The sequence below is a fragment of the Bemisia tabaci genome, chromosome 3 (assembly GCF_918797505.1).
Source record: "Bemisia tabaci chromosome 3, PGI_BMITA_v3".
NCBI lineage: Eukaryota > Metazoa > Arthropoda > Insecta > Hemiptera > Aleyrodidae > Bemisia > Bemisia tabaci.
Window position 1 is genome coordinate 52,773,598 of NC_092795.1, and position 21,698 is coordinate 52,795,295.

A 21,698-nucleotide genomic window follows, 5' to 3' on the forward strand; every position below is an offset into this window, starting at 1 on the left:
TGTTGACTTTACCAAAACAATTTTGGCGCAAGTAAGTGGATGGTTCTCAGAATCGAGGAGACGTTTAGCATCAGAACCACTTAATTTTTTACATAGTAGGTTTCCATACATGATTATAAAAAGAGCTGATCAAACTTAGATTTCTTTTGAGCGTACCACTGAACTAACTTCCCGATAGATCATGAAGTATCACCCCTTAAAAAGGCGCTCGACGCCAAAATGGTGCAAATCATAACACCTATGTCGCGAAATAGTTGCTTGAAACGCCGTAGCACTCCGCGACGCGGCGGGCGACCAGCGTGACACGCGCATAGGCGCCTACGAACCTAACAGTGATACTTCACGCATTGCGCAACGCGTGAGGTATCCCGTTAGGTTTGTAGGCGCCAGTGCGCAAATTGCTCTGTGTTAAGCTCAAATATTTAATCTCGCGGAGTCAGCGTTTTTCAACTCACGATTTTGAAACATTTGCACGCTCTGCGCGGATTAGTCTAATTTAAATTGATGAAAAAAAATATGTATTGAAAGGAAAATATGACGTGTGTTTGGAAAATATTAGGGTGGTTTCGTGTCCAATTAAATGATTTCTAAAGCTTCTTGATTTTTTTTTTGTGTGCTTTTACTGTGCTGCAGCGTGGTATATTTGCAACCAAACGCTCAAAATTGGACGTGTTTGACTGTAAAAGATCGATGTAAAAGTGGGTTAAAACCAGAGATTGCGTCCTCCTTGGTTTTTTCTCTCTCTTTTTCATTTTTGTATAGTTCCTTTCAACACAAGTGCGGCTCAATGAGATTAATATCGATGCCGGTCTGAAATACAATCTTTGGACCAAGTCGCTGTTTCTTATTTTACGCGTGGACGTAAATTACTGGACTAAACAGGTGCCCGGACAAAAAATCGTTGACGGAATTACCTGAAACCCTTTCTCTTTTCACAAAAAAGAGAAAAAGAAAAGAAAATTGGGGCTGCGATGGGAGGAAAACTGAATTTTTAATTTTTCCTGTAACCATTTTGAAAAGCAATCTTGCAGATAAAAACGGATATTTGAGAAAATATGAATTAATTAGGAGTAAATATTTCCTGAAATGCTTTGACTCTAAGTCCTGGGATTGAAGCATTAGATTGTGGTGGATGTTAAGATATTTTGTATTAGCTCTAGCGCTTGCGTAATTTCCTCCTTTAATCGTGGGATTTTGTATGCGCCTGTTCAGAAATTAGATGAATTTGAAAATAATAGATGTGATGTCACATTTTTATCTGCTTTGTCTGATTCTCTTAGATAAGGAAACACTATATTGAATGGGATTTTGTTTTTAATGGGAGTTGTCCGTCTTGTAATTGTTTTCATAGTATGCATCAAATTCTTAATGAAGCTAGTAGGAATACGTCACTGTATTCGCTATTCATTGAGTTGTTGTGGGTCAAAACTGACTATATAAGATGCTCTTAGTTAAATTTAGTCACCTGCTATTCATCAAACGATGTGATTTACTCGCTTGGTCCGAAATCAATTTGCACAACTAAAAAAGCAGTCCTCTCCTGTGGCTGACATCAATTATCACTCTTCTATCAAGCGTAATTTTGACATTTTAATACGAAAGTGTGAAGCTAAGATAATTATCAATTTTATGAAAATGTTTCTTTTTTATGCCTGAATTTCTCAATGCCCGTCTCAAATTTCCAACATATTTTGTGTACGTGACTTTTTCTTAGTTAAAAGCGTCTTAACGCCGGGAACAGTGTTTCTTGAATTTGATGTAGACGCACTATCCTGTTTAAGATGTAATTCTTTCAGGAAGTTAGATTTATGATTAGTTCTCTTCTTTCATCACTCCCCCCCCCCCCCAAAGAAAAACATATTACCTCGATATGAGACGAATGTTTCACCTCCCGGTTGCAGCCAGCGTAGCAGTCTTATTAGGTATTTTTTATTCTTTAAAAGTCACCGTTGGTATTCGTAGGTATAATCTTACGGCTGTAGAAATAGATGAACTGTTGAGAAAACACGAAATAATTCCTGATGTCATTCAAACTGCTCCGAAAAACGTTTTGCAGGTAAATGAGGCACCATAATTTGCGTTCTTTCCGTTTTACATAACACCGGTTCGTTCAGTGTAAAATGATGATAAGGAAAAGCTCCGACTAATCACTTTTTACTTTTTTTACTGTTTTACAAGGGTATCTCATACAGATCGATTCACCCTTTAACATTTTTTTAATTAAACGTGATGGTATAAAAATAAAAGAAATGTTTATTTTATTTATAAAATATCTCTGAGCTTTTCAACTGCTTTTTAAGTAGAACAACTCTGTCAAGTTCGTTCGACAAATTAACTTGCGTATTTGATACTTTCTCATGGAATCATAGTTAAAGCTAGATTGAGGTTGAGATTTGGAGGGAAGGAGTTTGTCCTGATTAAAATTAAAATTAATCGTTAGTTGTTATTTTATTGATAAAAGCCACTGAGCGACCTCTGGCTCGTTGCCATTGCCGGAACGGTGCTTGCACCAACCTTTGTAGCGGTCACACTAAAAAGGAAATACAACCAAAAGCAAATTTTCCCCTCGTAGTAAGAAAAATAGGGTTAGAAAAAAAGAGGAAAGAATATGATCCTGGTTCTTTTTAGGACCTGAATTGTTTGAATTTCTGATTAGAGTCACGGTGGAATCTATAAAAAATACATTTTGAATATTTTTTAATATTATATTATTTGTTATTATTGTTATTTTTATTATTTATTATTTTTATTATTTTTTGAATATTTTTGAATATTTTAACTCAGAGCTTGACATCATTTTGAGCCAGCAGCACAGGGGGCTATTCAAGATTTACGTAAATGACTTTTTCCGATTTTATTTATTCCCCTCCCCCTTTTAAGACAGCCCTGCACTCCCCTTTTTGGGCGCTTCTGGGTACCAGATGCGCCCTTTCCAACCGTTCGACTCCCCCGATGTAACATGTACTATACTACATGCCCTTTTGCCTTATGGGTAATGACGCCATTCTGGTACACCCGGGAAAATTAGATTTTTTTCTGCATCTGGTATTCGTAAAAGTTTTCGTGAAATGTTTTGGTTTTAAGCATAACAATCTCGCACGGACGTATTACCTGGTTAAAGTATTTTAGGGCCGCCTTATGCTTTAAATACTTATATCCGAGGCAGTACTTTCAGATCGATTTGAAAATATTACGAACAGTCACGTGATCTCTTCATTTTAGTGACGTATTACTGTGCTACATTGTGATTGGTTCATTTTCTTGGCGCAGCATCGACACGTCAGCTGTTTGCGGCATTGAGCGGAAGGTTTAAGGTTATGTTATGGACCAAGAGAATGAATAAGGACCCCCAACTCCAGTTAGCGGAGACACCGGCCCCGCTCCCCCGCGACCTGCGCGCCCTACCTCGCGGCGTCGCGACGCCGCTGTCCGCTAGATCGCGTTGACGCACCAGCTTTAGAGGTTCCGCCGCTCTTTCCCGTCGTCTGATTTACAGTGCATCCTTTATGTTTCCATTCACCACCCACTTAATTCATCACAAAGTGCCTGTGGAGAGCATCAGATCTTCGCGGTCGATTTGAAGTTTTGATGAGTTTTGCGGATAAAGAATCCCACTTTAAATTCCATCTTCGTCAGTCTTCGGGTACATAAGTTGGTAGTAATATGCTTTGTCAAAGAAGCGCCCTCCAACGCTTGGGCGTTGGAACTGCTTGTTTTTAATTACGTAACGCTGACCTGACCTCCCCCCGACCAGAGAATGCTGAGAAAATAGCTCGAAAAAAATTCGGAGTTTTTTTTTTTTTTTTTTTGGAGCAGAAAAGATACATTGGAAATGTTAAGGTGCTCATTCCCCCAAGATGTGTGGTTTGTAAAATAGCAGTGGAGGTTAGGAGTCGTAGAGCGCGAGGGAGTGCTGTAAAGCGACTTGTATGTATGTGGAAACGATTCATTCGGGAAGGACGGGATTTTAAATTTTTTGCACGTTTTTCAAAGTTTTTCCCCCTGCTCGGATATGTTACGTAACGCTGGGATTGACCCCACTCCCCTCGTAACGTATCGTAACGCTGGCTCAAACCCCCCTCCTCCCTAAGTGCGTTACGTAATACTTGGACGGTCCTTAGGTTCATTTTAGATTGCAACGACAATGTAGATAATTTTTGACAGGTTACTTATTTTCCAACGCTTGTGAAATTTGGAAATGAAATAAATGCTACCGAAACAGATATGGAGCCCCCATTGATGGAATGGCCAGCAGATTCGGAGTACCAGTACACGCTAATTATGACAGGTAATAGCATTACCAGGATGATGTACTTAAATATTTTCTGATTTTTATAAACAGGGTAAAGTAAGATACTCACAGTAAGAAAAGAAACATACAGGGAACCAGGGTCTTTTTAGACACTATCTGTTCGGTATGGAGCAACACGTGGCGTGCAGCTCAACAGCTAAATTTTGCACCCGAGTGTGTAGGACCGGCATCGTTGTTGGAGGTTTTTAGTAAGTTAGTAGTTATTTTGAAAAAATAAATGTTAAAAGTCGGCGAACATTCTAATTTGAGAGGAGAAATGAAACAGAAAAATGTTAAGTAAAATATACGACAAAATTGTATCTCAATAAAATAGCCCGTGTTCCTGTTGCTGCTCTCATATTTTGTCACTTTAATACATTAAATTCACAGATCAAGAACGAAAGGTTTTATAATAGTCACTGTGTTAAGATTATATCATATTTAATTGATCTGCCTAGATCCTGACGTTCCAAATCGTACAACACCTTATGAGAAAGAATGGCAAAACTGGATAGTCGTGAATATTCCTGGCTGCAAATTCACGGATGGCGAAGTCCTCACAGAGTACATTCCACCATTACCGGATCAAATATATGGAGGTATGAGTATTCAACTTTCTTACGGTCAACAACAATATTCAAACCCTCAAACAATAATGCTCTCTCTCCGGAAATATAGAATAATCCTTTACTGAATAATTTCAGTAAAATTTGAGCTACGCTTGACAATATCTGCGAACAACACTAACTGAAATCTAAAAATAAGGATGGGCCAGTGTACGAGATAATTTCTTTACATCTGATCAGAGAACTTCATCTACACCCCTAGTAAAGCTTCATATCTCAACCTTTGTATGTGTCTCGACAGTGATTTTAAATTTGTTCAATATCTGATTTTTCATTTCATAAAGGTTGTTCACCAGAGCAGAACACGACAAATGGAAAATTATAAGAATACAACAGAGAAATCATAGGATAAAAAAGGGAAAAACCAAGAAAAACGAGAGAAAAAAAACGAAGAATGGAATAGTTTCTCTAAAACCGAGCTTTTTTGAGGAAAAAAACGAAAAATTAAAGAAGTGAAAAATTCAAAGATAATGTTTTAAATTTTATATTTCTCCATAGGCGTGCATAGAGTGGTATTTCTAGCGTACAAGCAGCCGCTACTTGATATTATTTTCAGAGAGCCGGAACTTGGCGAGGAACAGTAAGTCAGATTTTATATAACCTAATGATATATTTTCTCAGTAAGTGAGCTTTGTATTGCATTCAATCATATTCCATTACTCTGGATGTTCCGAGCAGCAGAAAAGAAGGCCCAAAGGCAAGGTCCAATCTCCGGCTAGGAGAGATTGGATCAAGATGCATCACATATGAAAATTGGCATTTTATTTCAAGTTGCTCACCTAGACTGAAACGAAACGAATAGTACGGAGCATTTCGTCGCTTTCATATGTATTTCGCAAAGGCGCCTACCTTTGTTTGACTACCGTGTCCTACTGCCGTTCCCGGCTGTCCGCTCTAAAATAAATGTGTGGGGAGGGGGGGGGGGCAGAGGACCAAACCAAGAGTTGACTTCTCTTGTTTGGTCTAATTTTCTGCCCAATTTGAAATGTCCACCATTTTTCATAGGCAGGAATTCAAACTTTGCTTAACGCTCCTTACCTTACTTAGGTCCCCAGTCTCCTCTGATATAACAACCTAGGTCATATTTCCAAAATATAAATTAAACGGGCTCATACAGAGAATATCTTCAATCAGTTGGCACAAAAATCATGGAATTAACTTTTCCCTCTTTTTCGAGAAAAGTAATTTTCCCATGCAAGTCTCAAAACTGCCTCAGTTATGAGAAAGTATCCAATAATAGACGTATTTAAGTCAACAGACTGTCAATTGGACTATTCCTACCAAACAGAACTATGTGCGGGTGGGAAAGATGGGGTGCTCTCTAGATATCTGCGTAAGAAATAATGTAAATGCGCTGCCGCGATAGTGAAGAGGCAAAATTTTCGAAATCGAGTTTTCTTCAAAATTCGTCTAAACTCTTTTAGATGAAATTACTGCGACAGCTAAAACAGCAAAATTCATCCTAATTTAATGAAAACGAGACGTATGAAAAAGCCGTAAGTGCACAAAAAATGACATAGGTTTTTTTCAAGACAGCCGTGCGTGCATGAGAGCCAATGAAAACAGTGCTTTCAAGACGAATGCTGCCCACATCTGCCGATTTCTAACCTGAAAATGAGTTTGTTGTGTGTCAAACACGCTACGACAAAAGCACGCAGAAGATAGCACGTATTGCAGTCTTGCCAAATACTAATCAATACTGAAAAAAAAGTTCGGTAAATCCGAACTAGTTAGGATCATACGGAACCAGATTTTGTTCGGTACACATAACCGAATTATTCGGTCTGTTCAACCAAATTGTCCGGTTTGTGCGACCGAACCATAATAAATTCTTACAGTTCGATTCAGTGGACCGAACAGTTCGGCTGAGCAGACCGAATAATTCGGTCGTGTGTACCGAAAAAAATCGTGGTTCCATATGATCCGAACTAGTTCGGATTTACCGAGCTTTTTTTTCAGTGATAACATGAAACTGAATTTTACCTTTTTCATATACTTTAAAATAAAATCGGTCGAGTTTTAATCCCCCAAATGATTTCTTAGAGTCTATCGAATGATTGGTTGCGATTTGACAAAGAACGGAGGCTTCTTTCAATAAAATGTTCCACTCAGAAGCTTCTGAGCCCGTTTTCTCAAAACTTCATCTTTGAACTTTCTGCTCCCTCCCCTATCACGGCAGAGCGGGCGTGATTCCCTTTCGAGAGATGGTAAAGCGAGATTTTACATTCTGCCAAACGGAACTATGTGCCAACTGAATTCGGGACTCATGAGCCGTGGGCATGGCAAAAGAGCCTTGTGGATGGGGCTCATGAGTTAAAGCGGAGGATGGGTGACAACGGAGACGGCTTCGTTGCCGCTGATGTTACTAGCGCTTCAAAATTCTCATACATTCTCATCGCTCGAGAACTAACTAGCACACCCAAACTTCCCCACCTGCACGCAGTTCTGTTTGGTAGAAATACGCCCAATTGTTTTATCAATTTTTAATTGAACGATGTCGGGTATTTCTTTTTCAGAACATCTTACGAACATCGCGGTAAATTTTCTACGGAAAAGTTTGCAAAGAAATATAAATTAGGAGATCCTGTTGCAGTAAATTTCTTCTACCTAAGGTGGTCTAATATTGATTAAACTGTATTTTTCTGTGAGCGGAAAACTAGGAAAAATAAAATTTTATGACGTTAAATATCATTTTGAACTTTCAACCTCTATCAGTACGCAGTATAAATTGAAAAGATCTGACCGTGGTTAGATGTAAGTGTGTCGAGTGTCGCGACTGTCGCGTAACGCATTACGTATTACTCTTAAGGCACGTAAGTGAAAGCGCGCTGGCCCAGAATGGTGAAAATAATTGTTCTTGCCCCAAAAATTATTAAAAAAGGGAGCGAACAATTTATCTTGCGTAGTATTTTTTAACATATCTATGTGATCTTTTTACTTTAAATAAATGATGAAAATATAATTATGAAAATATTACTTGTAGAAAAAAAAAATATTTTGTAGAAAGTGAGACAGTATTTACAATATTGAGAAAAGTGTTTTTCTCATAATGTTTTTTAAATTACATTATTATTGTTGGTGTAATTTTTCAAACCATTAAACCTTCAGAAAGCCCTCCTTCATATGGGATAAAATACAAGTAAATGCTAAAAATATTATTATTATTTTTTAATTATTAGTGATTTTTTTTATAAATTTATTCATTTGATCTTCTTCATGAGTCTACTGGTTTTTCCTCACAGTTTTCTCTCCTTCCTTCTTTCTTTTAATTTATGATAGAGAATACTTAATAGCTCCTATTTTTAGATTAGACTTTTCAATGTTATCAGAACGTAAGTGCCGGAGCAAGCACAGGGTTCAGTTATGTCATCGACCATCAGTCACAGTAAGTGAAACTTGGTGTATATGGAGGTAGTTCATTTGAAGGCGGTCCCTACCGTTTGGTTCGTTTGAAGGTTTCTTGCTGGTAGAATTTTAATAGGACGGCATTTATAATGTTATGAAATTAGAGGGAAAAAAATATAAATGAATTTAGGATGCATTTTACACGAGTGGCAGGGACATCTTATGGAGCAAAACTAAATAAATCGATTAAACTACTCTTGAAATTGAATTGCTAGATTAAGTTTCTAGATTTACATTACATGGTCGTGAGAGGAAATGATTAAGGGACTCCAAATTTCATTATAAAGATGAAATCATTAAAGTTTTTAGTTCGCCTTACTCGTAACAGCGTTGTCGCGAACAAAAATGTAATGTATGACACAAAATAGCAAAATTAAATATGTGAAGTGCATGTGTGAGTATGTGGTTATGGCATCGTAGATGATTGACAGGTAAATAAAATATATACGTTACCGACCTAATAAAATGCCGATTCGAGTCCTTCAACAGTTTATTTTAACGTCACACTTTACGATTTTTATAACGTGTACAAACACGAGAACTCCACCAACTCTTACATCCACATCTAAGCACAAGCAGAAACAATTGCAAGGAATACAGGAAAATTCATCAAAAGCGCCTCCAAACTCAACACTCATCGATCTGCCAGTTTTTACCCACGACGAAATCGACCCCGAGATAAAACCATACATTGATAAGGTCTACAATGACTCAGACTTCGACAAAATCGTCTACGCCGATGGTGACAAGGTAAAGTCCAAGGGTGCACACTCAGCATGCCTGTCAAGTTTTTAGACTTTTTTATCACATATTGTAATGTCTTAAAGCAAATTTAGGTTTGTTCATGACTTATAGAAATATTCAAACTTCCGATTGATAACCAAATGGCAAGGGAGCCCGAGAGGTTAATCGAAAGTTCTGGACTTATCTCCAGAAATGCTAAACATGCGGCAAGCTGTGCGTACAATATTTTCTTAATAATTTGTTGGAATAGGTTTTGTTAGTCAAATTCCCCAACACATGCTTCAAGAATCAGTTTTACTCTTACATGCACAAATAAGACAAACGGAACCAACACAAAATGAAAAAATAATAAGGAACAGGACGAGCGTTGATGACGGGGCAGAGATACAACTATTCGTACTTGATGGATGGCCGTATTGCGTCAGCAAAATTGAAGGCGCCCTACCGTGAGGCGTGAACTCGCAGTGCTCCTCTCTGTATTGCCAATGAGGTGTCATGCTGATTCGGGAGAAACAATAATATACAAGGCCCGATCACGTCTCCTGTAACTTCGACTGTATTGCTCACGTAGCCCATTCAGCAACCATGCAAGAAAAAAAAAATAAAAAAATAAAAATAAATATAACCAGACGGAACCAACACAGCACTGCGCTGCTAAAGAAAAGCAAAGGGTGCGCGTTGATGACAGCGCAGAGATATAACTGTTCGTTCTTGATAGATGTTCGTGTTGCATCTGCAAAATTGAAAGCAAGATACCCAAGTAGCAGTGATCGCGATAAATAGCGAATTTATCAGTTGATTATCGCGATTATATCGGTGACAATTTATCGCAATATTATCGAATGAAAAATTGCGATTAATGACGACTAAATCGCTATGCATCGCAATTTTTTGTCCGACAAAATCGCGATCAATTTTCGCCGATAAAATCGAGATTAAATCGCCATATATCGCGATTTTTGTTTCGATAATATCGCGATTAATATAAATTGCCGGGCAATATAAGTCGCGATTATACTGTAACAAGATCGAAGATTATCGCTCAGATGTTGATGATCCTAGCGATTTTATCGCCGATAAAATCGCAACATATCGCGATTTTTCCGTTGAAAAATGCTACTTGGGTAATGGTGCTAGGCATGAACTTGCAATGTTCCTATGATGCCTACAAAACGTCCAAATGTTCAGTTTTAGTCTCATTGTCAGCTTATTTCCGAATCTGCACGACTAGTTTTCATTATTTTCGAACTATAGATATTTCATTTTTCTAGAGGAGTTTGCTGTAAAACCTTTGAACTATTCCGCCGTCTTTTAATGCCATAAAACGTATCCGTTAATAAGCGATTATTTGTCTATCAGATTTATCATCCGGCCTCGACAGGTCCCTCTGTTTTATGGAAAAAGAAGGCAAGGGTAGAATTGACCCACTGGCACATGTGTCCTGTAGAATTTCAGTGATTTAACTTGCCTAATTTCCATCTCTTTCCAACATCAAGGCCTTCATTAATACATTTTCCTTCGTCCGCATCTTTAGCGCAAAAAAGTTATGACCTGCTCAGCGACATACACTATTTTATCCCACTTTTTCATGTATACATAAGACGTGATAAATCAAAGCTTTGAGATTTTGAGTGTGTAATTACACAGGATGAAATAAAACATTTCTGGAATCAATTTGTGAGAACTGGAACTAAAATCACTGTGCGGTATTTTTCCAAAATGATTATTGAAAATTTTATCTTAAATTGCTAGTAAATAGCAATATAAGTGAATTCAGGAGAGGTGACGTTATTTTTTTTCTCCCTCGATTTAGGTCACCATTTTATACGATCGAGACAAGGAGTCAGAAGACGACGACCCGGAAATACAACGACTATTGAGGAAGATGAAAGAAGAATCCAACGACGAATACCGTCGAACAAAAATGAACTACTTCAATCATACCGTTGGTCACTTCCTCAACAAGACTGAAGAGGAGTTGAAGCTTTTACAAGAGCGGAACCAAATTTACGATGACTTAATAGAAAAACCGGCACCAAATATTATACAGGTGTTGGACGTATTGTGTTATGTACTTATGCCCTCCTAAAATATAGCACCGCTTTATTTTCGACTTTAGATCATTGTGTTTGAATGTATATAACTTCTATTCTTTACGAAAAATAAGCTTCAATCTCATTGAGCTAAAAATCTTTCAAAATTAAAATTATTCAGTGCGAAAAATATTGTATTGTTTTTTTTATACACTTGCAAATAACTCGAGAATTATTACCGCTGCAGACTGCTGTTTAGAGAGCTGTTTTGAAACATAGGACGAGGGGTGAGGGGGAGAGAGCAAAACAAAACAGCTAGTATTGCCGACGCAATCCACTGAATACGGTACTAAGAATATAATATGAATTTTATAGATAAAAGTTTTGTTCGATAAAAGTTCATATAGATAAAAGTAAAGCTTCAGTCTTTTCTGTCTTACTTAGACATAGCAATCATGATAAAGGTTTATATATCGTCATTCAAGAACTGATCTATCCCTTTGATCTACAGGTTGCGTACGGCAAAGTTGTAGTTGAGCTCGGGAATGAAATTCATGCAAAACATACAACTAGGATGCCATCGTATGTCACATGGCCGGCAGAGGACAATTCTCAGTACTGCCTGATAATGACAGGTAAGGAACGCATTGGGTATATTTATATCAGTGAATTGGCAATTATATTGCCACTAAAACACTCTCAAACTCAAAATAGCAATATTCTTTCTATCGCGGTGGTCCTCCAAGAGAATTGGAATATAATGGGTTTTTTTCAGACATATAATCGCGCAAAAATCACCAAGGACCCTAAAAAAAGTCTGAAATCCGCTCCTTTGCGTAAAATCTGCGAAGTATGCATGACAAACTTTTTCGAATTTCCCGCGTCCGTGCATGGACATATAATCTAAGTTGACGGTGACCAAGTTTGCCTAAAGCCTGAGACAGCGTGCCTAACTTGAGTAAATAAACAAGTGTGTAAACTTTTTCGAAAGTTCGATTTTAATCATTTCGATTTTTTCCAAGCGTCCGTTTCCTCTTATTTATTTTTATTTATTATTTATTTTTAGAGAAAAAAGTTTTAAATTAATAATAATATTACGTGAGGAAATTTTCAACAGTTTGAAAAGTATTTGTTTGCCTAGGTTAGATTTTCTCGAGTCTCTCTCTCGGCAAACCTGACTGCCGGCCGGCCGATAAGAAAACCTGCCACCCGACGCGGAAAATTTGAGATGTGCTGGTTACACGCTCAAATTTCCATCAATTTCCGATCAAATGGTGACTGGTACGCACCATCTACCATCAAATTCTGCGGCCTGCAAAAATTTGATGGTAGATGATGGAGCTGTGGGGCTTATCCTTCATCTGATTTCCACACAACCGTGCTTATTTCATGCTTATTTCAATCAACACGCTGTTTCGATTAATTTTACTCATCAATCTAGATAACTCTCGACCGCCATCTTGGTCATCATATTGATCGGAATTTGACGGAAATTTGAGCGTGTAACCAGGCTAAAAAAGCGCGTTCAAAACAACTATGCAGCTTGTGCGCTAGGGAGTGGATACCAGAATTTGTTGATGTGCCTAGCGATTTTGGTGTGATTTTACCTGTAGAGTGTCTGTTTACATGGCTGGGTCTCTTGCATGCAACGGACCCATTAACATTTTATATTTTAGCAATATGACCTCCGCTGGCTCTGATTGATTATTTATTTGACACTTCAATACTTCTTTACCGTCTGAAGTTCTGTAAACTTCATAGAGACCTCCCGGGAAAAATTATTTTCTCTGTTTTGCTTTTTGCGTTTTGACAGATCCGGATACGTCTTATCACTCCCGACCGGGAAAACCGAGAGAATATCAACACTGGGTTGTCGTCAATATCCCCGGCAATAATTTATCTGGTGGAGAATTCATAACAGAATATGTCAGACCTCACCCAGAGTTCGATGGAGTTGGTAAGTAGCTTAGAGTATACACGCAGATTTGGTGTATGAGAGGAATGTCTTTCGTCAAACCTAATGATGCGCATGCGTTTGCATGATATTGTCTCCTGCAACCGCACTGACCACTAGCAGTTTTGACAATAAACAATAGAAACAAGCAGTGAACTGTAATGGCGTTAATAAGGCGCGTTGTTAGGTCACGCATCAACATGATCATTTTCATTTACAGAAATTGTATTGTAAGGAAGTATAGCACATGAGGGAATTGCACGATCTACGACAGTAATCGGTGGTGAATCGATTTTTGAAAGAATCGAATCGATTTTGTCACGCTGATATTTTGCCAGGGCCGGTTCTTTTCCCTCTAAGATCGAAAGAATCTGTTTCTTTTCATAATTCTTACATTTAAAAAAAAAAAAATCTTTTAATTTGTTAGAAAGAAGGGTACTTGCATGATTCATTGTGAATATCCTTTTATATCTTGTGAGAAGTCCGAAATTATCCAAACATTTTAATTCGCCTGAGATCAAATTGGATCGGATCGTCTCATGATAAGTAAGGCAAACCCGATTGGTTAATTTTGAAATGTTAGATTGGTGGGGAAAATCGGAATTAGAAATGTATCATGCCTCTTAATTATATGGCTATTGCACGTTATAGAGCATACTCGGCTCATTAATCCGACGTACTTTAATTCAAAATCTTGAAAATACCAAGAAAATGCTGTGAAAAAGTCTTGAAAAACTTGAAAACATGGAGGGAAGTATTTTACGCAAAGAAATTCCAGTTTTATAGAAAAAAAACATTGCAGGTAGTTGATTAAAATAAATAATTTTTTGTAGAATAATTTTCTTTAGTTCAGTGTTACCAAACTCTCAAAAGTTAGAACAGAAAGAATGACGTCCAACGAGTACATTTGTCAGCTCACTATATTTTATCACGCTCTGCTCTGCACTTTCAGTGACATATTTGTTCTCATTTTTCTCAGGTTTCCATCGATTCATATTTTTCGTTTTCAAGCAAGAGGAAAAAGACAAAATATACGATGAAATCAAGCTTAGCCATATGTAAGTAAATTATTCATGAGCTATTTATTATCAGTTAGTAGGCTTTGTCATTTAATGTTCTATTGCCAATAAGATCAAAGTGGTGAGCTCAAAGCGAACACTGATGAGCCCTTACCACACCGTTGGCCAATCAGGCTATGCCCCATACAAACTTTACTTCGAGCTCTCACCAACAGCTTGTCACAGGAGGTAACTATATATACCTTTAATAAATCAGTGTTCGTTGAAAAGTGTTGAAATTATTTTTGATCCGACTGGACCGAAAAATTTCGAGAGCATTTTTTTTTAAGTTGAAAAACTAATGTTTCTCTTAACTTTTTTCAAGTCTGAATATATCCCTAACCTCCTTTTGGTAAGATGCACTAAACATGTTGAGATGATACTACTAATTTATTTCACGTACAATTTTTTGTTGTTTTTCCAGACCTGTGAAATCTCTACGAAAAGGCTTTTCGACGAAACTATTTGCAAAGAAAAATAATTTGAAAGGACCTGTAGCAATTAATTTCTTCATAGCACGATGGGATAAAAGCATTGATGAGGAAGAGGAAATTTTTGGACCATTAGTTCATGGACAAAACATTTAAATATTTTATCAACAATGTTTGTAAAAATAAAATGGTTTCTGCTACGAGAAAAAAATCGTGAGGTGGGGCCAAAAGAAGATGAGGGATACGAGAAAGGAGACGAATTTGATGGTTTTTACTGTATAAACCCGCCAGTAAAATAGCCAAGAATACGTATTGTCTATTACTTGTCCCAATGTTAAAATTAATTTTAGGTAGCTAAGTAATTTTTTCATAGTATATGTTACGTATCATATTACTGCACTCCACGTGAAAGACAATTAGCTCTTTAAAACATTTGTAGATTTGGTGAGAAAAAACTATACTTACACTATTGTATTAAAAAAATCTAATCTAACGAATCAATAAGCATTCTGTACATAAATAATGCCAGTTTACTCATTTTAACGCAAACCTCAAAACAAAACCCGATGTGGATTCCACGAAAATAATAAACCTTACTGTAGTTTGCTGGATCTGTCAAATATTCTTTCAAACAGAGAGCAGGGGGCGAATTTGACTGTAAATAATTTCAGCGAGGTACGTTAAAAAGGAGGATCAATATTTAGATTCTTAAGAACATCGGATTTAAATGGAGGAAATAAATTATGGATTCCACGGAAATAATAAACCTCACTGTAGTTTGCTAGATCTGTCCGATGCATTCAAAAATGCAGATGGCAGGATGCCAATTTTACTGTGGATCATTACAGCGGGGCTCGCATCCTTTTTTCTACGTAAAAAACGAGGAAAAATGTTAGTACTCACTAGTAACTAATACGATGATTCATTAAAAACACTCAGTTTTACCAAAATGTTTGTTCTTATTCATCGATTAAGTTTATCTGAGAAAAATATTCCTTACGTGGTAATCTCCCCATCTATTTGTTGCAATTCAATGTCATCACAGTTGGGCTCACAGTAACAATCGCTGCCACCCTGGAGTGAGCCCTGCGACTTTTTCAGTGACAATTGAAGATAGTTATTATTATTCAAACATAACAGACCGTCTAAATCACACTGTTCGCTCGGTTCTGAAATATAAAACGCTGAAGGTAAATACGGCATCAATAAATGTTTCAAAAAGTCGATGAGATGAGCATTATTTTCCTACTTTAACAATGAACAATGAACGATCACTCATCATCCTCAGAGATACTGCAAGATTTTCGAAAGTCATCAAGACAGTAATGCCCGGTGGTGTAGCGTGCTTTGCGATGGATCAATATATCGTTATATCGACCTATATTTGTCTCTTAAACCTGTGAAAAAGGATCGATCGCGCACTGTAATAATCGATTCTATACCATAGTTTCAAATGGGAAAATATCGATGGTTGATGTTTAACACCTCGCAACTGGTGATATCGGATGAAAATACAGCCACTGTGAATGTTATACCTTGAATTTATGTGTCAAAACAAGCGGGCTTTAAGGAAAGGAAACAAAAACGGTGAACATGTGGTATTATTGCCTTGCAATCCTTTGCAATGCAGCAATTGTGCCAAGATAGCGTTTTAGGTCACTGACATCTTGAATTTCTGATTTTTAAAAACCGGACGGAAATATCGACATTTACGTCAAAAAGTACCACTTTCCACCAAGTTTCACAAAAATCGATCGAACAGGAGCCGCGTATCTTTTTAAGATTAGTAGAGATGTACATACTGCCGTGCTAAGGAAGAACGCTGTATGAACATTAGAGGATTGCCAATTCTCAGGACAAAACTTGTATTTTTAGAAAAATTCCTTGAAATTTTCATATATTTTAAATTAAATTGCGGGCAAAATTGTCTGAAAGATTTTTAGGAAATTGTTAACAATTTTTCCGGTAAAATCGTTATTTATTGAAGGACATAGGTCATCGCTTAAAGTATCATGCGGCTTTCTTCCTCAGCACAGCAGCATAGTGGTGAGCGATATTAGTCAATATGCGTCCGTTAAGGCGCCTTCAATTTCGACTGATACTGTGCAACACTTCTGTGGCGGAATAGTTGCTCAGAGCGCCTTCCAAAGTGTCGCTTCAACTTGATGCCGGGAGATCACGATTTCCACCTATTTTTTCCCGAAATTACACGCTAGCATTTGTGCAGTGACACATTTTCTCATCATCGATGGCGAGGACAAAAACATTCATACCTCAATTTGCGACGTTGCAAGTTTTTCTTTGCATATTTTAAATGGGCACACTCATACGGAAACTCCATTATCAGCCGATATTTTTCCGAGATATGCTGAAAAATACGACCTTAATGTTTCATCCATGTCTATTTGCAAGCTCTCGTTAAAAAGGGAAAATATGTATAATAGATGCATGAGTAGGAGCCCTCAAACGATTAAAAAAGGATCCAAAAATGATAGAACTTGACGTAAACGTGCCAGAAGAGTTGAAAAAGCACAAAAAAAAAACGAACAAAAAAACAAATGAAATGGAGACTCTTGACCATGACGTTTTGTTTTTACCGATGATAAAGCTTGATCTTACTATTTTTTTTTTTAACCTACTGGCAAGAAGTAATAAGTCTATTTTGGGCTTTTTTAGGAGTATCTCATCCAAAAGGTAGATCCTCTTTGAATCCTCGATTAAGAGAAACTACAATTTCTTGCAGAAAGAACGCATTAGAACGCATTTTTTTCTTCGCATTTCTTCGCCTACCTGACATAAGGGCGTAACTACATTCTGCAATGAACCCTGTCCTCCATGCAATTCAATGATATTCGAGGCTCATCTCAATCTGTAGCTACGCCTTCATGTCAGCCAAACGACGATTTATTGGTGCCGACTATTTGTGTGGGTATGCATCGTGCACTTTGGAGGTAATTTAGGTAGTTTAATCCGTGTATTTTAAATTTTGATCGTCATTCTTGTGCCAATCAAACGATTCAAACACTCATGATAAAATGTATCCATATTTTCATACAAACTATAGGTTCAATGGGCCTGTTGCAAACTTTTGCTAGAGCAAAAATAAGAGTTGTTTTTTTACAGAAAGTGTCTCAAAAATCATGATGAGTGTATAGGAAAAGTCTTAAATGTACTCTTTACTTCACAATTTGCGTAAGAAATTTGCGTTTTTTCTAGCTTCCCGCTTCAAAAACGATACCACGCACTGAAAATAATAATATGCTGTTTTGGCATCTACTATGTCAAAAATGTGTCTGGTGATCCAAAGATGCTGCCTTTACTGTCCCTTGCAGTTAACTTTACATCCTGTGAATGCAAATTCAATTGTGTGGGCAATCAAGGCAGCATCCTAAGATCACCAGACACATTTTTGACATCCTAGATGCTAAAACAGCATACCGATTTTTTCAGTGCGGCACAGATGAACAATTCGTTAGAGGAGTCATCTTTTCCAGCCCCTGCTCACAAGCATACTACGCAATATTAAACATAAATGACCCCAATGCACCAAAACACATGTGACGCGACGGGACGATGATTCTAACCACCTGATAACAGTCTGTGTGTTTACATTCACATTTTTCTTGTGTTGATAGATATCCGCCTTGATTGCCCGTGCTCTCCTCAACTTGCGTGCGGAAGCGTCGGCCATATTGAGCAGGGATTGAGTGGAACGACTCCGCTAACGAAGTGTACACCTGTGCCGTAGTATCCTTTTTGAAGCGGGAAGCTTAAAAAACCGCAAATTTCTTACGCAGATTGTGAAATTAGGAGTGCATTTCAGAGGTTGCCGATGTGCTTATTGTGACTTTTGAGACATTATTCATTAGGAACAACTCTAATTTTTACTCTAGCAAAAGTTTGCAGCAGGCCCATTATAGGCTCTCCAATTGACCACGAAAACGGATAATAGAAACGGGTGGGGTAAAAGTTTTTCTAGGCGATTCTCATTTTCTTGTGGTTAGCAATACTAATCTCTGATTTAAAGTAGCTAAATATTTTGCCTCTGGCTTTCAATGTATTGTACTCAATGTATAAAACAACTGTTCAGTGTCTAATTTTTTTAAAGAATATTTTTTTTCTATAAATTTAAATCATAAATAAAAATCAGTCTCCATCTGATTCTTATAAGATAAGAATCTCCAAGTCAACTTTGATTGTGAAAGCAAAATGTCTCTTATCTTAATGACTTAACAAATGGCATACATACATTGTACTTGACTTAGGAATAAGGTGAGAGATACAGTTGCAAAGCTCAAGTTGCCTGTTGCGACATCAGTTGATAATGCAGGGCGCTGAAACTGTATCGGTCGCTCACAGTTAACGCGTTCTCCTCGGCGAAGCAACGTTTTCGTTGCTTGATGCTCGAAGCCACTTCATCATCGTTGACTGTTTCTTTTAGGATTATGCTGAAGTCCATATATGTTTGTGCACTTTGAAGTATTAACGCGTTTGATACGTCCGCATTATAGAATGGTACGTCCACCCGAGTATGCATGTACACCTTCGAGATATAAGGAAAACACAATAATCATTCAGACTAGATCCGAATTTCTGTGTAGGTTTACCTAGGAAGAATTTCGTAAAAGTGAGGAGGTTCCTTTCGTCGGACTTAAAGTTATAAGTAAAGCATGTCTCTTCAATTCCAAAGATGGTTTATTATCGTTAAGGGTAGAACTCAAAGTAAACTTATCATTCCGATAAAGTTCTCTCATTTAATAGACTGTACTAGGTTCATGCACAATTCTGACTCGTATGTAGGTGAGTGGAGGAATTTCAACCGTCGAGATCATTTGGTCACGAGATTCAATGCTTTTACTAATGCGGTGAATTCTAGGGGGATTTTTACAGCCAACTATCTTTTATTTCATTTGGATGTTATTAGTAAGCACTAATGCAATTAAGGTATATACTTTCATTATGTCGTTTGAAATATTAAGCTAATCTTGAACTTGCATTATATCAATGGCCAAACTGCAAAACCAAGGATCTCCATTGTGATGTTTCAAAGTTTCCACTCTCATTTTTAAGAAAAGGAACACGCCAACTTAGTTTAAAATTTTTACAGAATATTCTACTAATAGAGGGAAAAGCAAGAAATTAAGCTGAATAGTTTGCCAAAGAAAAAATGAAGTATGTCAGGTAGTCCGCAACGTTGCAAACGAAGATACTTGGTTTCGCACTTTGGTCATCGAATACAGTGATTGAAAAAATCGAATTATTAGAATTTGTATACGGTATTTAAAAGTCACTTATGCGTAACTAATGTGCAGGTACTTTCTCATAGTAACAAGTCTCTGCCCGACGATAAGAATCTGCTTGTTTTGTTTTGTTTACAGAAAAACGTAGCGGCTTAGAACATACAACAATTTTAAAATATTAGATCATAAATGCTTTATAATTTTGGACAAAAAGGAATTCTCTTTTGAAAGTGCGGACACAAATTTACCAATATTGTGCAAAATCAGGAGATAATGTTTCATGGACTGTTTTGGCAACAAGTTAATTTCATATGTCTCTACGGGCTCCTTTTTATTTCTACAACAACATGGTGGTCCAGAACGCTTATGACGGCGGCGTATCAATATTCAGTGGTTGCGCTCAAGAGTCATAAATGGTAGACATTTGAGCTTTTCAAAAAAGGCTCGCACTTTTGTTATTTGTTCTCTTTAGTTTAATAATAATTGAATAGTCCAACTCTCCAAAGTCCTGAAATTTTACTTTGGAGCAACGATTTCATCCCGTTTCAATCGTTAACCCTCAGTTAACGCATCAAAATTAAAGCTAAGACAATGGTTAGTTTGACGGTTTTAAGTATTGTGTGCACCTTATGTCAATGGTCGATAATAGTTGTAGGAAATGTAAGCGTTTGGGCTAAACTCGCTTACCTTACCGGGTTTCACTTGACAACCCTTGAACTCTATGAGCGCGGATATTTCGGGTAAGGATCAGTGGCGTGGTGTGATTCGATATATATCGATATTTCCCCATTTGAAGCTATGGTAAACAATCAATTATTAGGGTGTTCGTTGCGAACACCCTGTTTATCGATCCTTTTCTATAGGTTTAAATGACATAACAATCGATATATCGCAATTCACGCCACGCCACTGGTAAGGATACTGACACGTGTACACAAAGAAAGTATCAACGTTTCTGTTAGTTCTACATGTAATAAGTATACTGTAAACACTACTGTAAAATAGAGCAGTAAATAATGCAATGGAATAGATTATGAATCGAATGTTTTGAAAAATGAATCATTAGATGTGATGAAAAACAAGGCATTTGTTTTTTTCATCGGAAGAACACACACCGATGAAAATATTTGTGTTCTTGTGTTACTTTCGGTTCATTTAGGAAGTAAAATACAGACCAACCCAAATTTTGTATTAATTATGGTACTGTTTGCGGTGAATTTAGCGCAAAAAACAATAGAAAGACTGGAAAATCCCACCTCGGATTATTTTGTGTTTTATTTCTCATATCAACGCAAAATGTCGGTTACTTGTTCTTACTGTGTAAAATCGAACAATGTTTTTGTGAAAAATAAACGATAATGTATCATTTAAGAGTTAATTTTGGAAATTTCCAAAGGGTATAACACATAAACTGCATAGGAGAAACATTTACCGGGATATTTCAGTTCTTATCCTATCTAATGGTCTTTATTTTTCAATGGTCAAGCATGTCAACTGACTTTAACTGGCGCCTGCTTCGCGTCTTAATTGTTTTAAAAACTCATAAGTTCAATTCGTAAATGAAGGATTTTGCATTGAATGGATTAAATTGTATACACCTGTGCTTTTTGTTTTAATGCCATAAAAAGACGACCTGCTCCTTTCTCCCGAATTATTTCGAATTTCTCGGCGATTAATCGCCGTGTGTATCTGGGCCTTAGACAGCCCAAGTCGAACAAGTGCGCATCGTACATATTTTGATCTCGATACTGAAGCGCAAATATTGAGATGTTTTCCGTTAAGTCGTTACTTTTCTTCGTTATCGATTAAAAATAAATCACCAGTATCACGAGGGAAAAATTACGATGTGTTGTAGACTCGTCCAAATCCTGGCAACACTAATAGGTTGATATCTACCGGTGAAGTACCAAGTCACT

At 37.2% G+C, this 21,698-nt stretch overlaps 2 protein-coding genes and 1 long non-coding RNA gene across 6 annotated transcripts; all 3 read left to right on the top strand.

Moving 5' to 3' along the window:
* The first annotated feature begins 629 nt into the window (after window positions 1–629).
* LOC140224311 (protein D2-like) lies at window positions 630–8,072 on the top strand. 4 transcript variants are annotated; one of them, XM_072298759.1, is made up of 5 exons: window positions 630–1,601; window positions 4,165–4,288; window positions 4,750–4,890; window positions 5,416–5,497; window positions 7,434–8,072. In XM_072298759.1, the coding sequence occupies exons 2-5, from the start codon at window positions 4,225–4,227 to the stop codon at window positions 7,546–7,548; spliced, it is 402 nt and encodes a 133-aa protein (XP_072154860.1). In that variant the 5' UTR covers window positions 630–1,601; window positions 4,165–4,224; the 3' UTR covers window positions 7,549–8,072. The 4 variants fall into 4 exon arrangements, with proteins under 4 accessions (XP_072154860.1, XP_072154861.1, XP_072154858.1 ...); XM_072298760.1 differs by having other exon boundaries at window positions 630–1,576; XM_072298757.1 differs by lacking the exon at window positions 630–1,601 and adding an exon at window positions 1,668–2,056.
* A 514-nt stretch (window positions 8,073–8,586) lies between these two features.
* Window positions 8,587–14,750, top strand: LOC109036217 (putative odorant-binding protein A5; the record flags this gene model as incomplete). The annotated part of the gene is given in 6 exon segments (XM_019050241.2): window positions 8,587–9,072; window positions 10,880–11,116; window positions 11,611–11,734; window positions 12,913–13,056; window positions 14,033–14,111; window positions 14,536–14,750. Coding segments are annotated over 6 exon segments (1,032 nt in total). The 3' UTR covers window positions 14,699–14,750.
* Window positions 14,751–17,450: 2,700 nt separating this feature from the next.
* On the top strand, window positions 17,451–20,377 carry LOC109036287 (uncharacterized). The gene is made up of 2 exons (XR_002009335.2): window positions 17,451–19,057; window positions 19,921–20,377. It is a non-coding gene; the product is annotated as an uncharacterized lncRNA (long non-coding RNA).
* Window positions 20,378–21,698: the final 1,321 nt, after the last annotated feature.

Bases quoted from the DNA above. Each gene is read 5' to 3' on its own strand.
- LOC140224311 (XM_072298757.1), top strand. From the start codon at position 1,871: ATGAGACGAATGTTTCACCTCCCGGTTGCAGCCAGCGTAGCAGTCTTA. The intron at 2,057-4,164 runs GTAAATGAGGCA...AATTTTTGACAG, and splicing joins CTCCGAAAAACGTTTTGCAG to GTTACTTATTTTCCAACGCT. The intron at 4,289-4,749 runs GTAATAGCATTA...TGATCTGCCTAG, and splicing joins GTACACGCTAATTATGACAG to ATCCTGACGTTCCAAATCGT.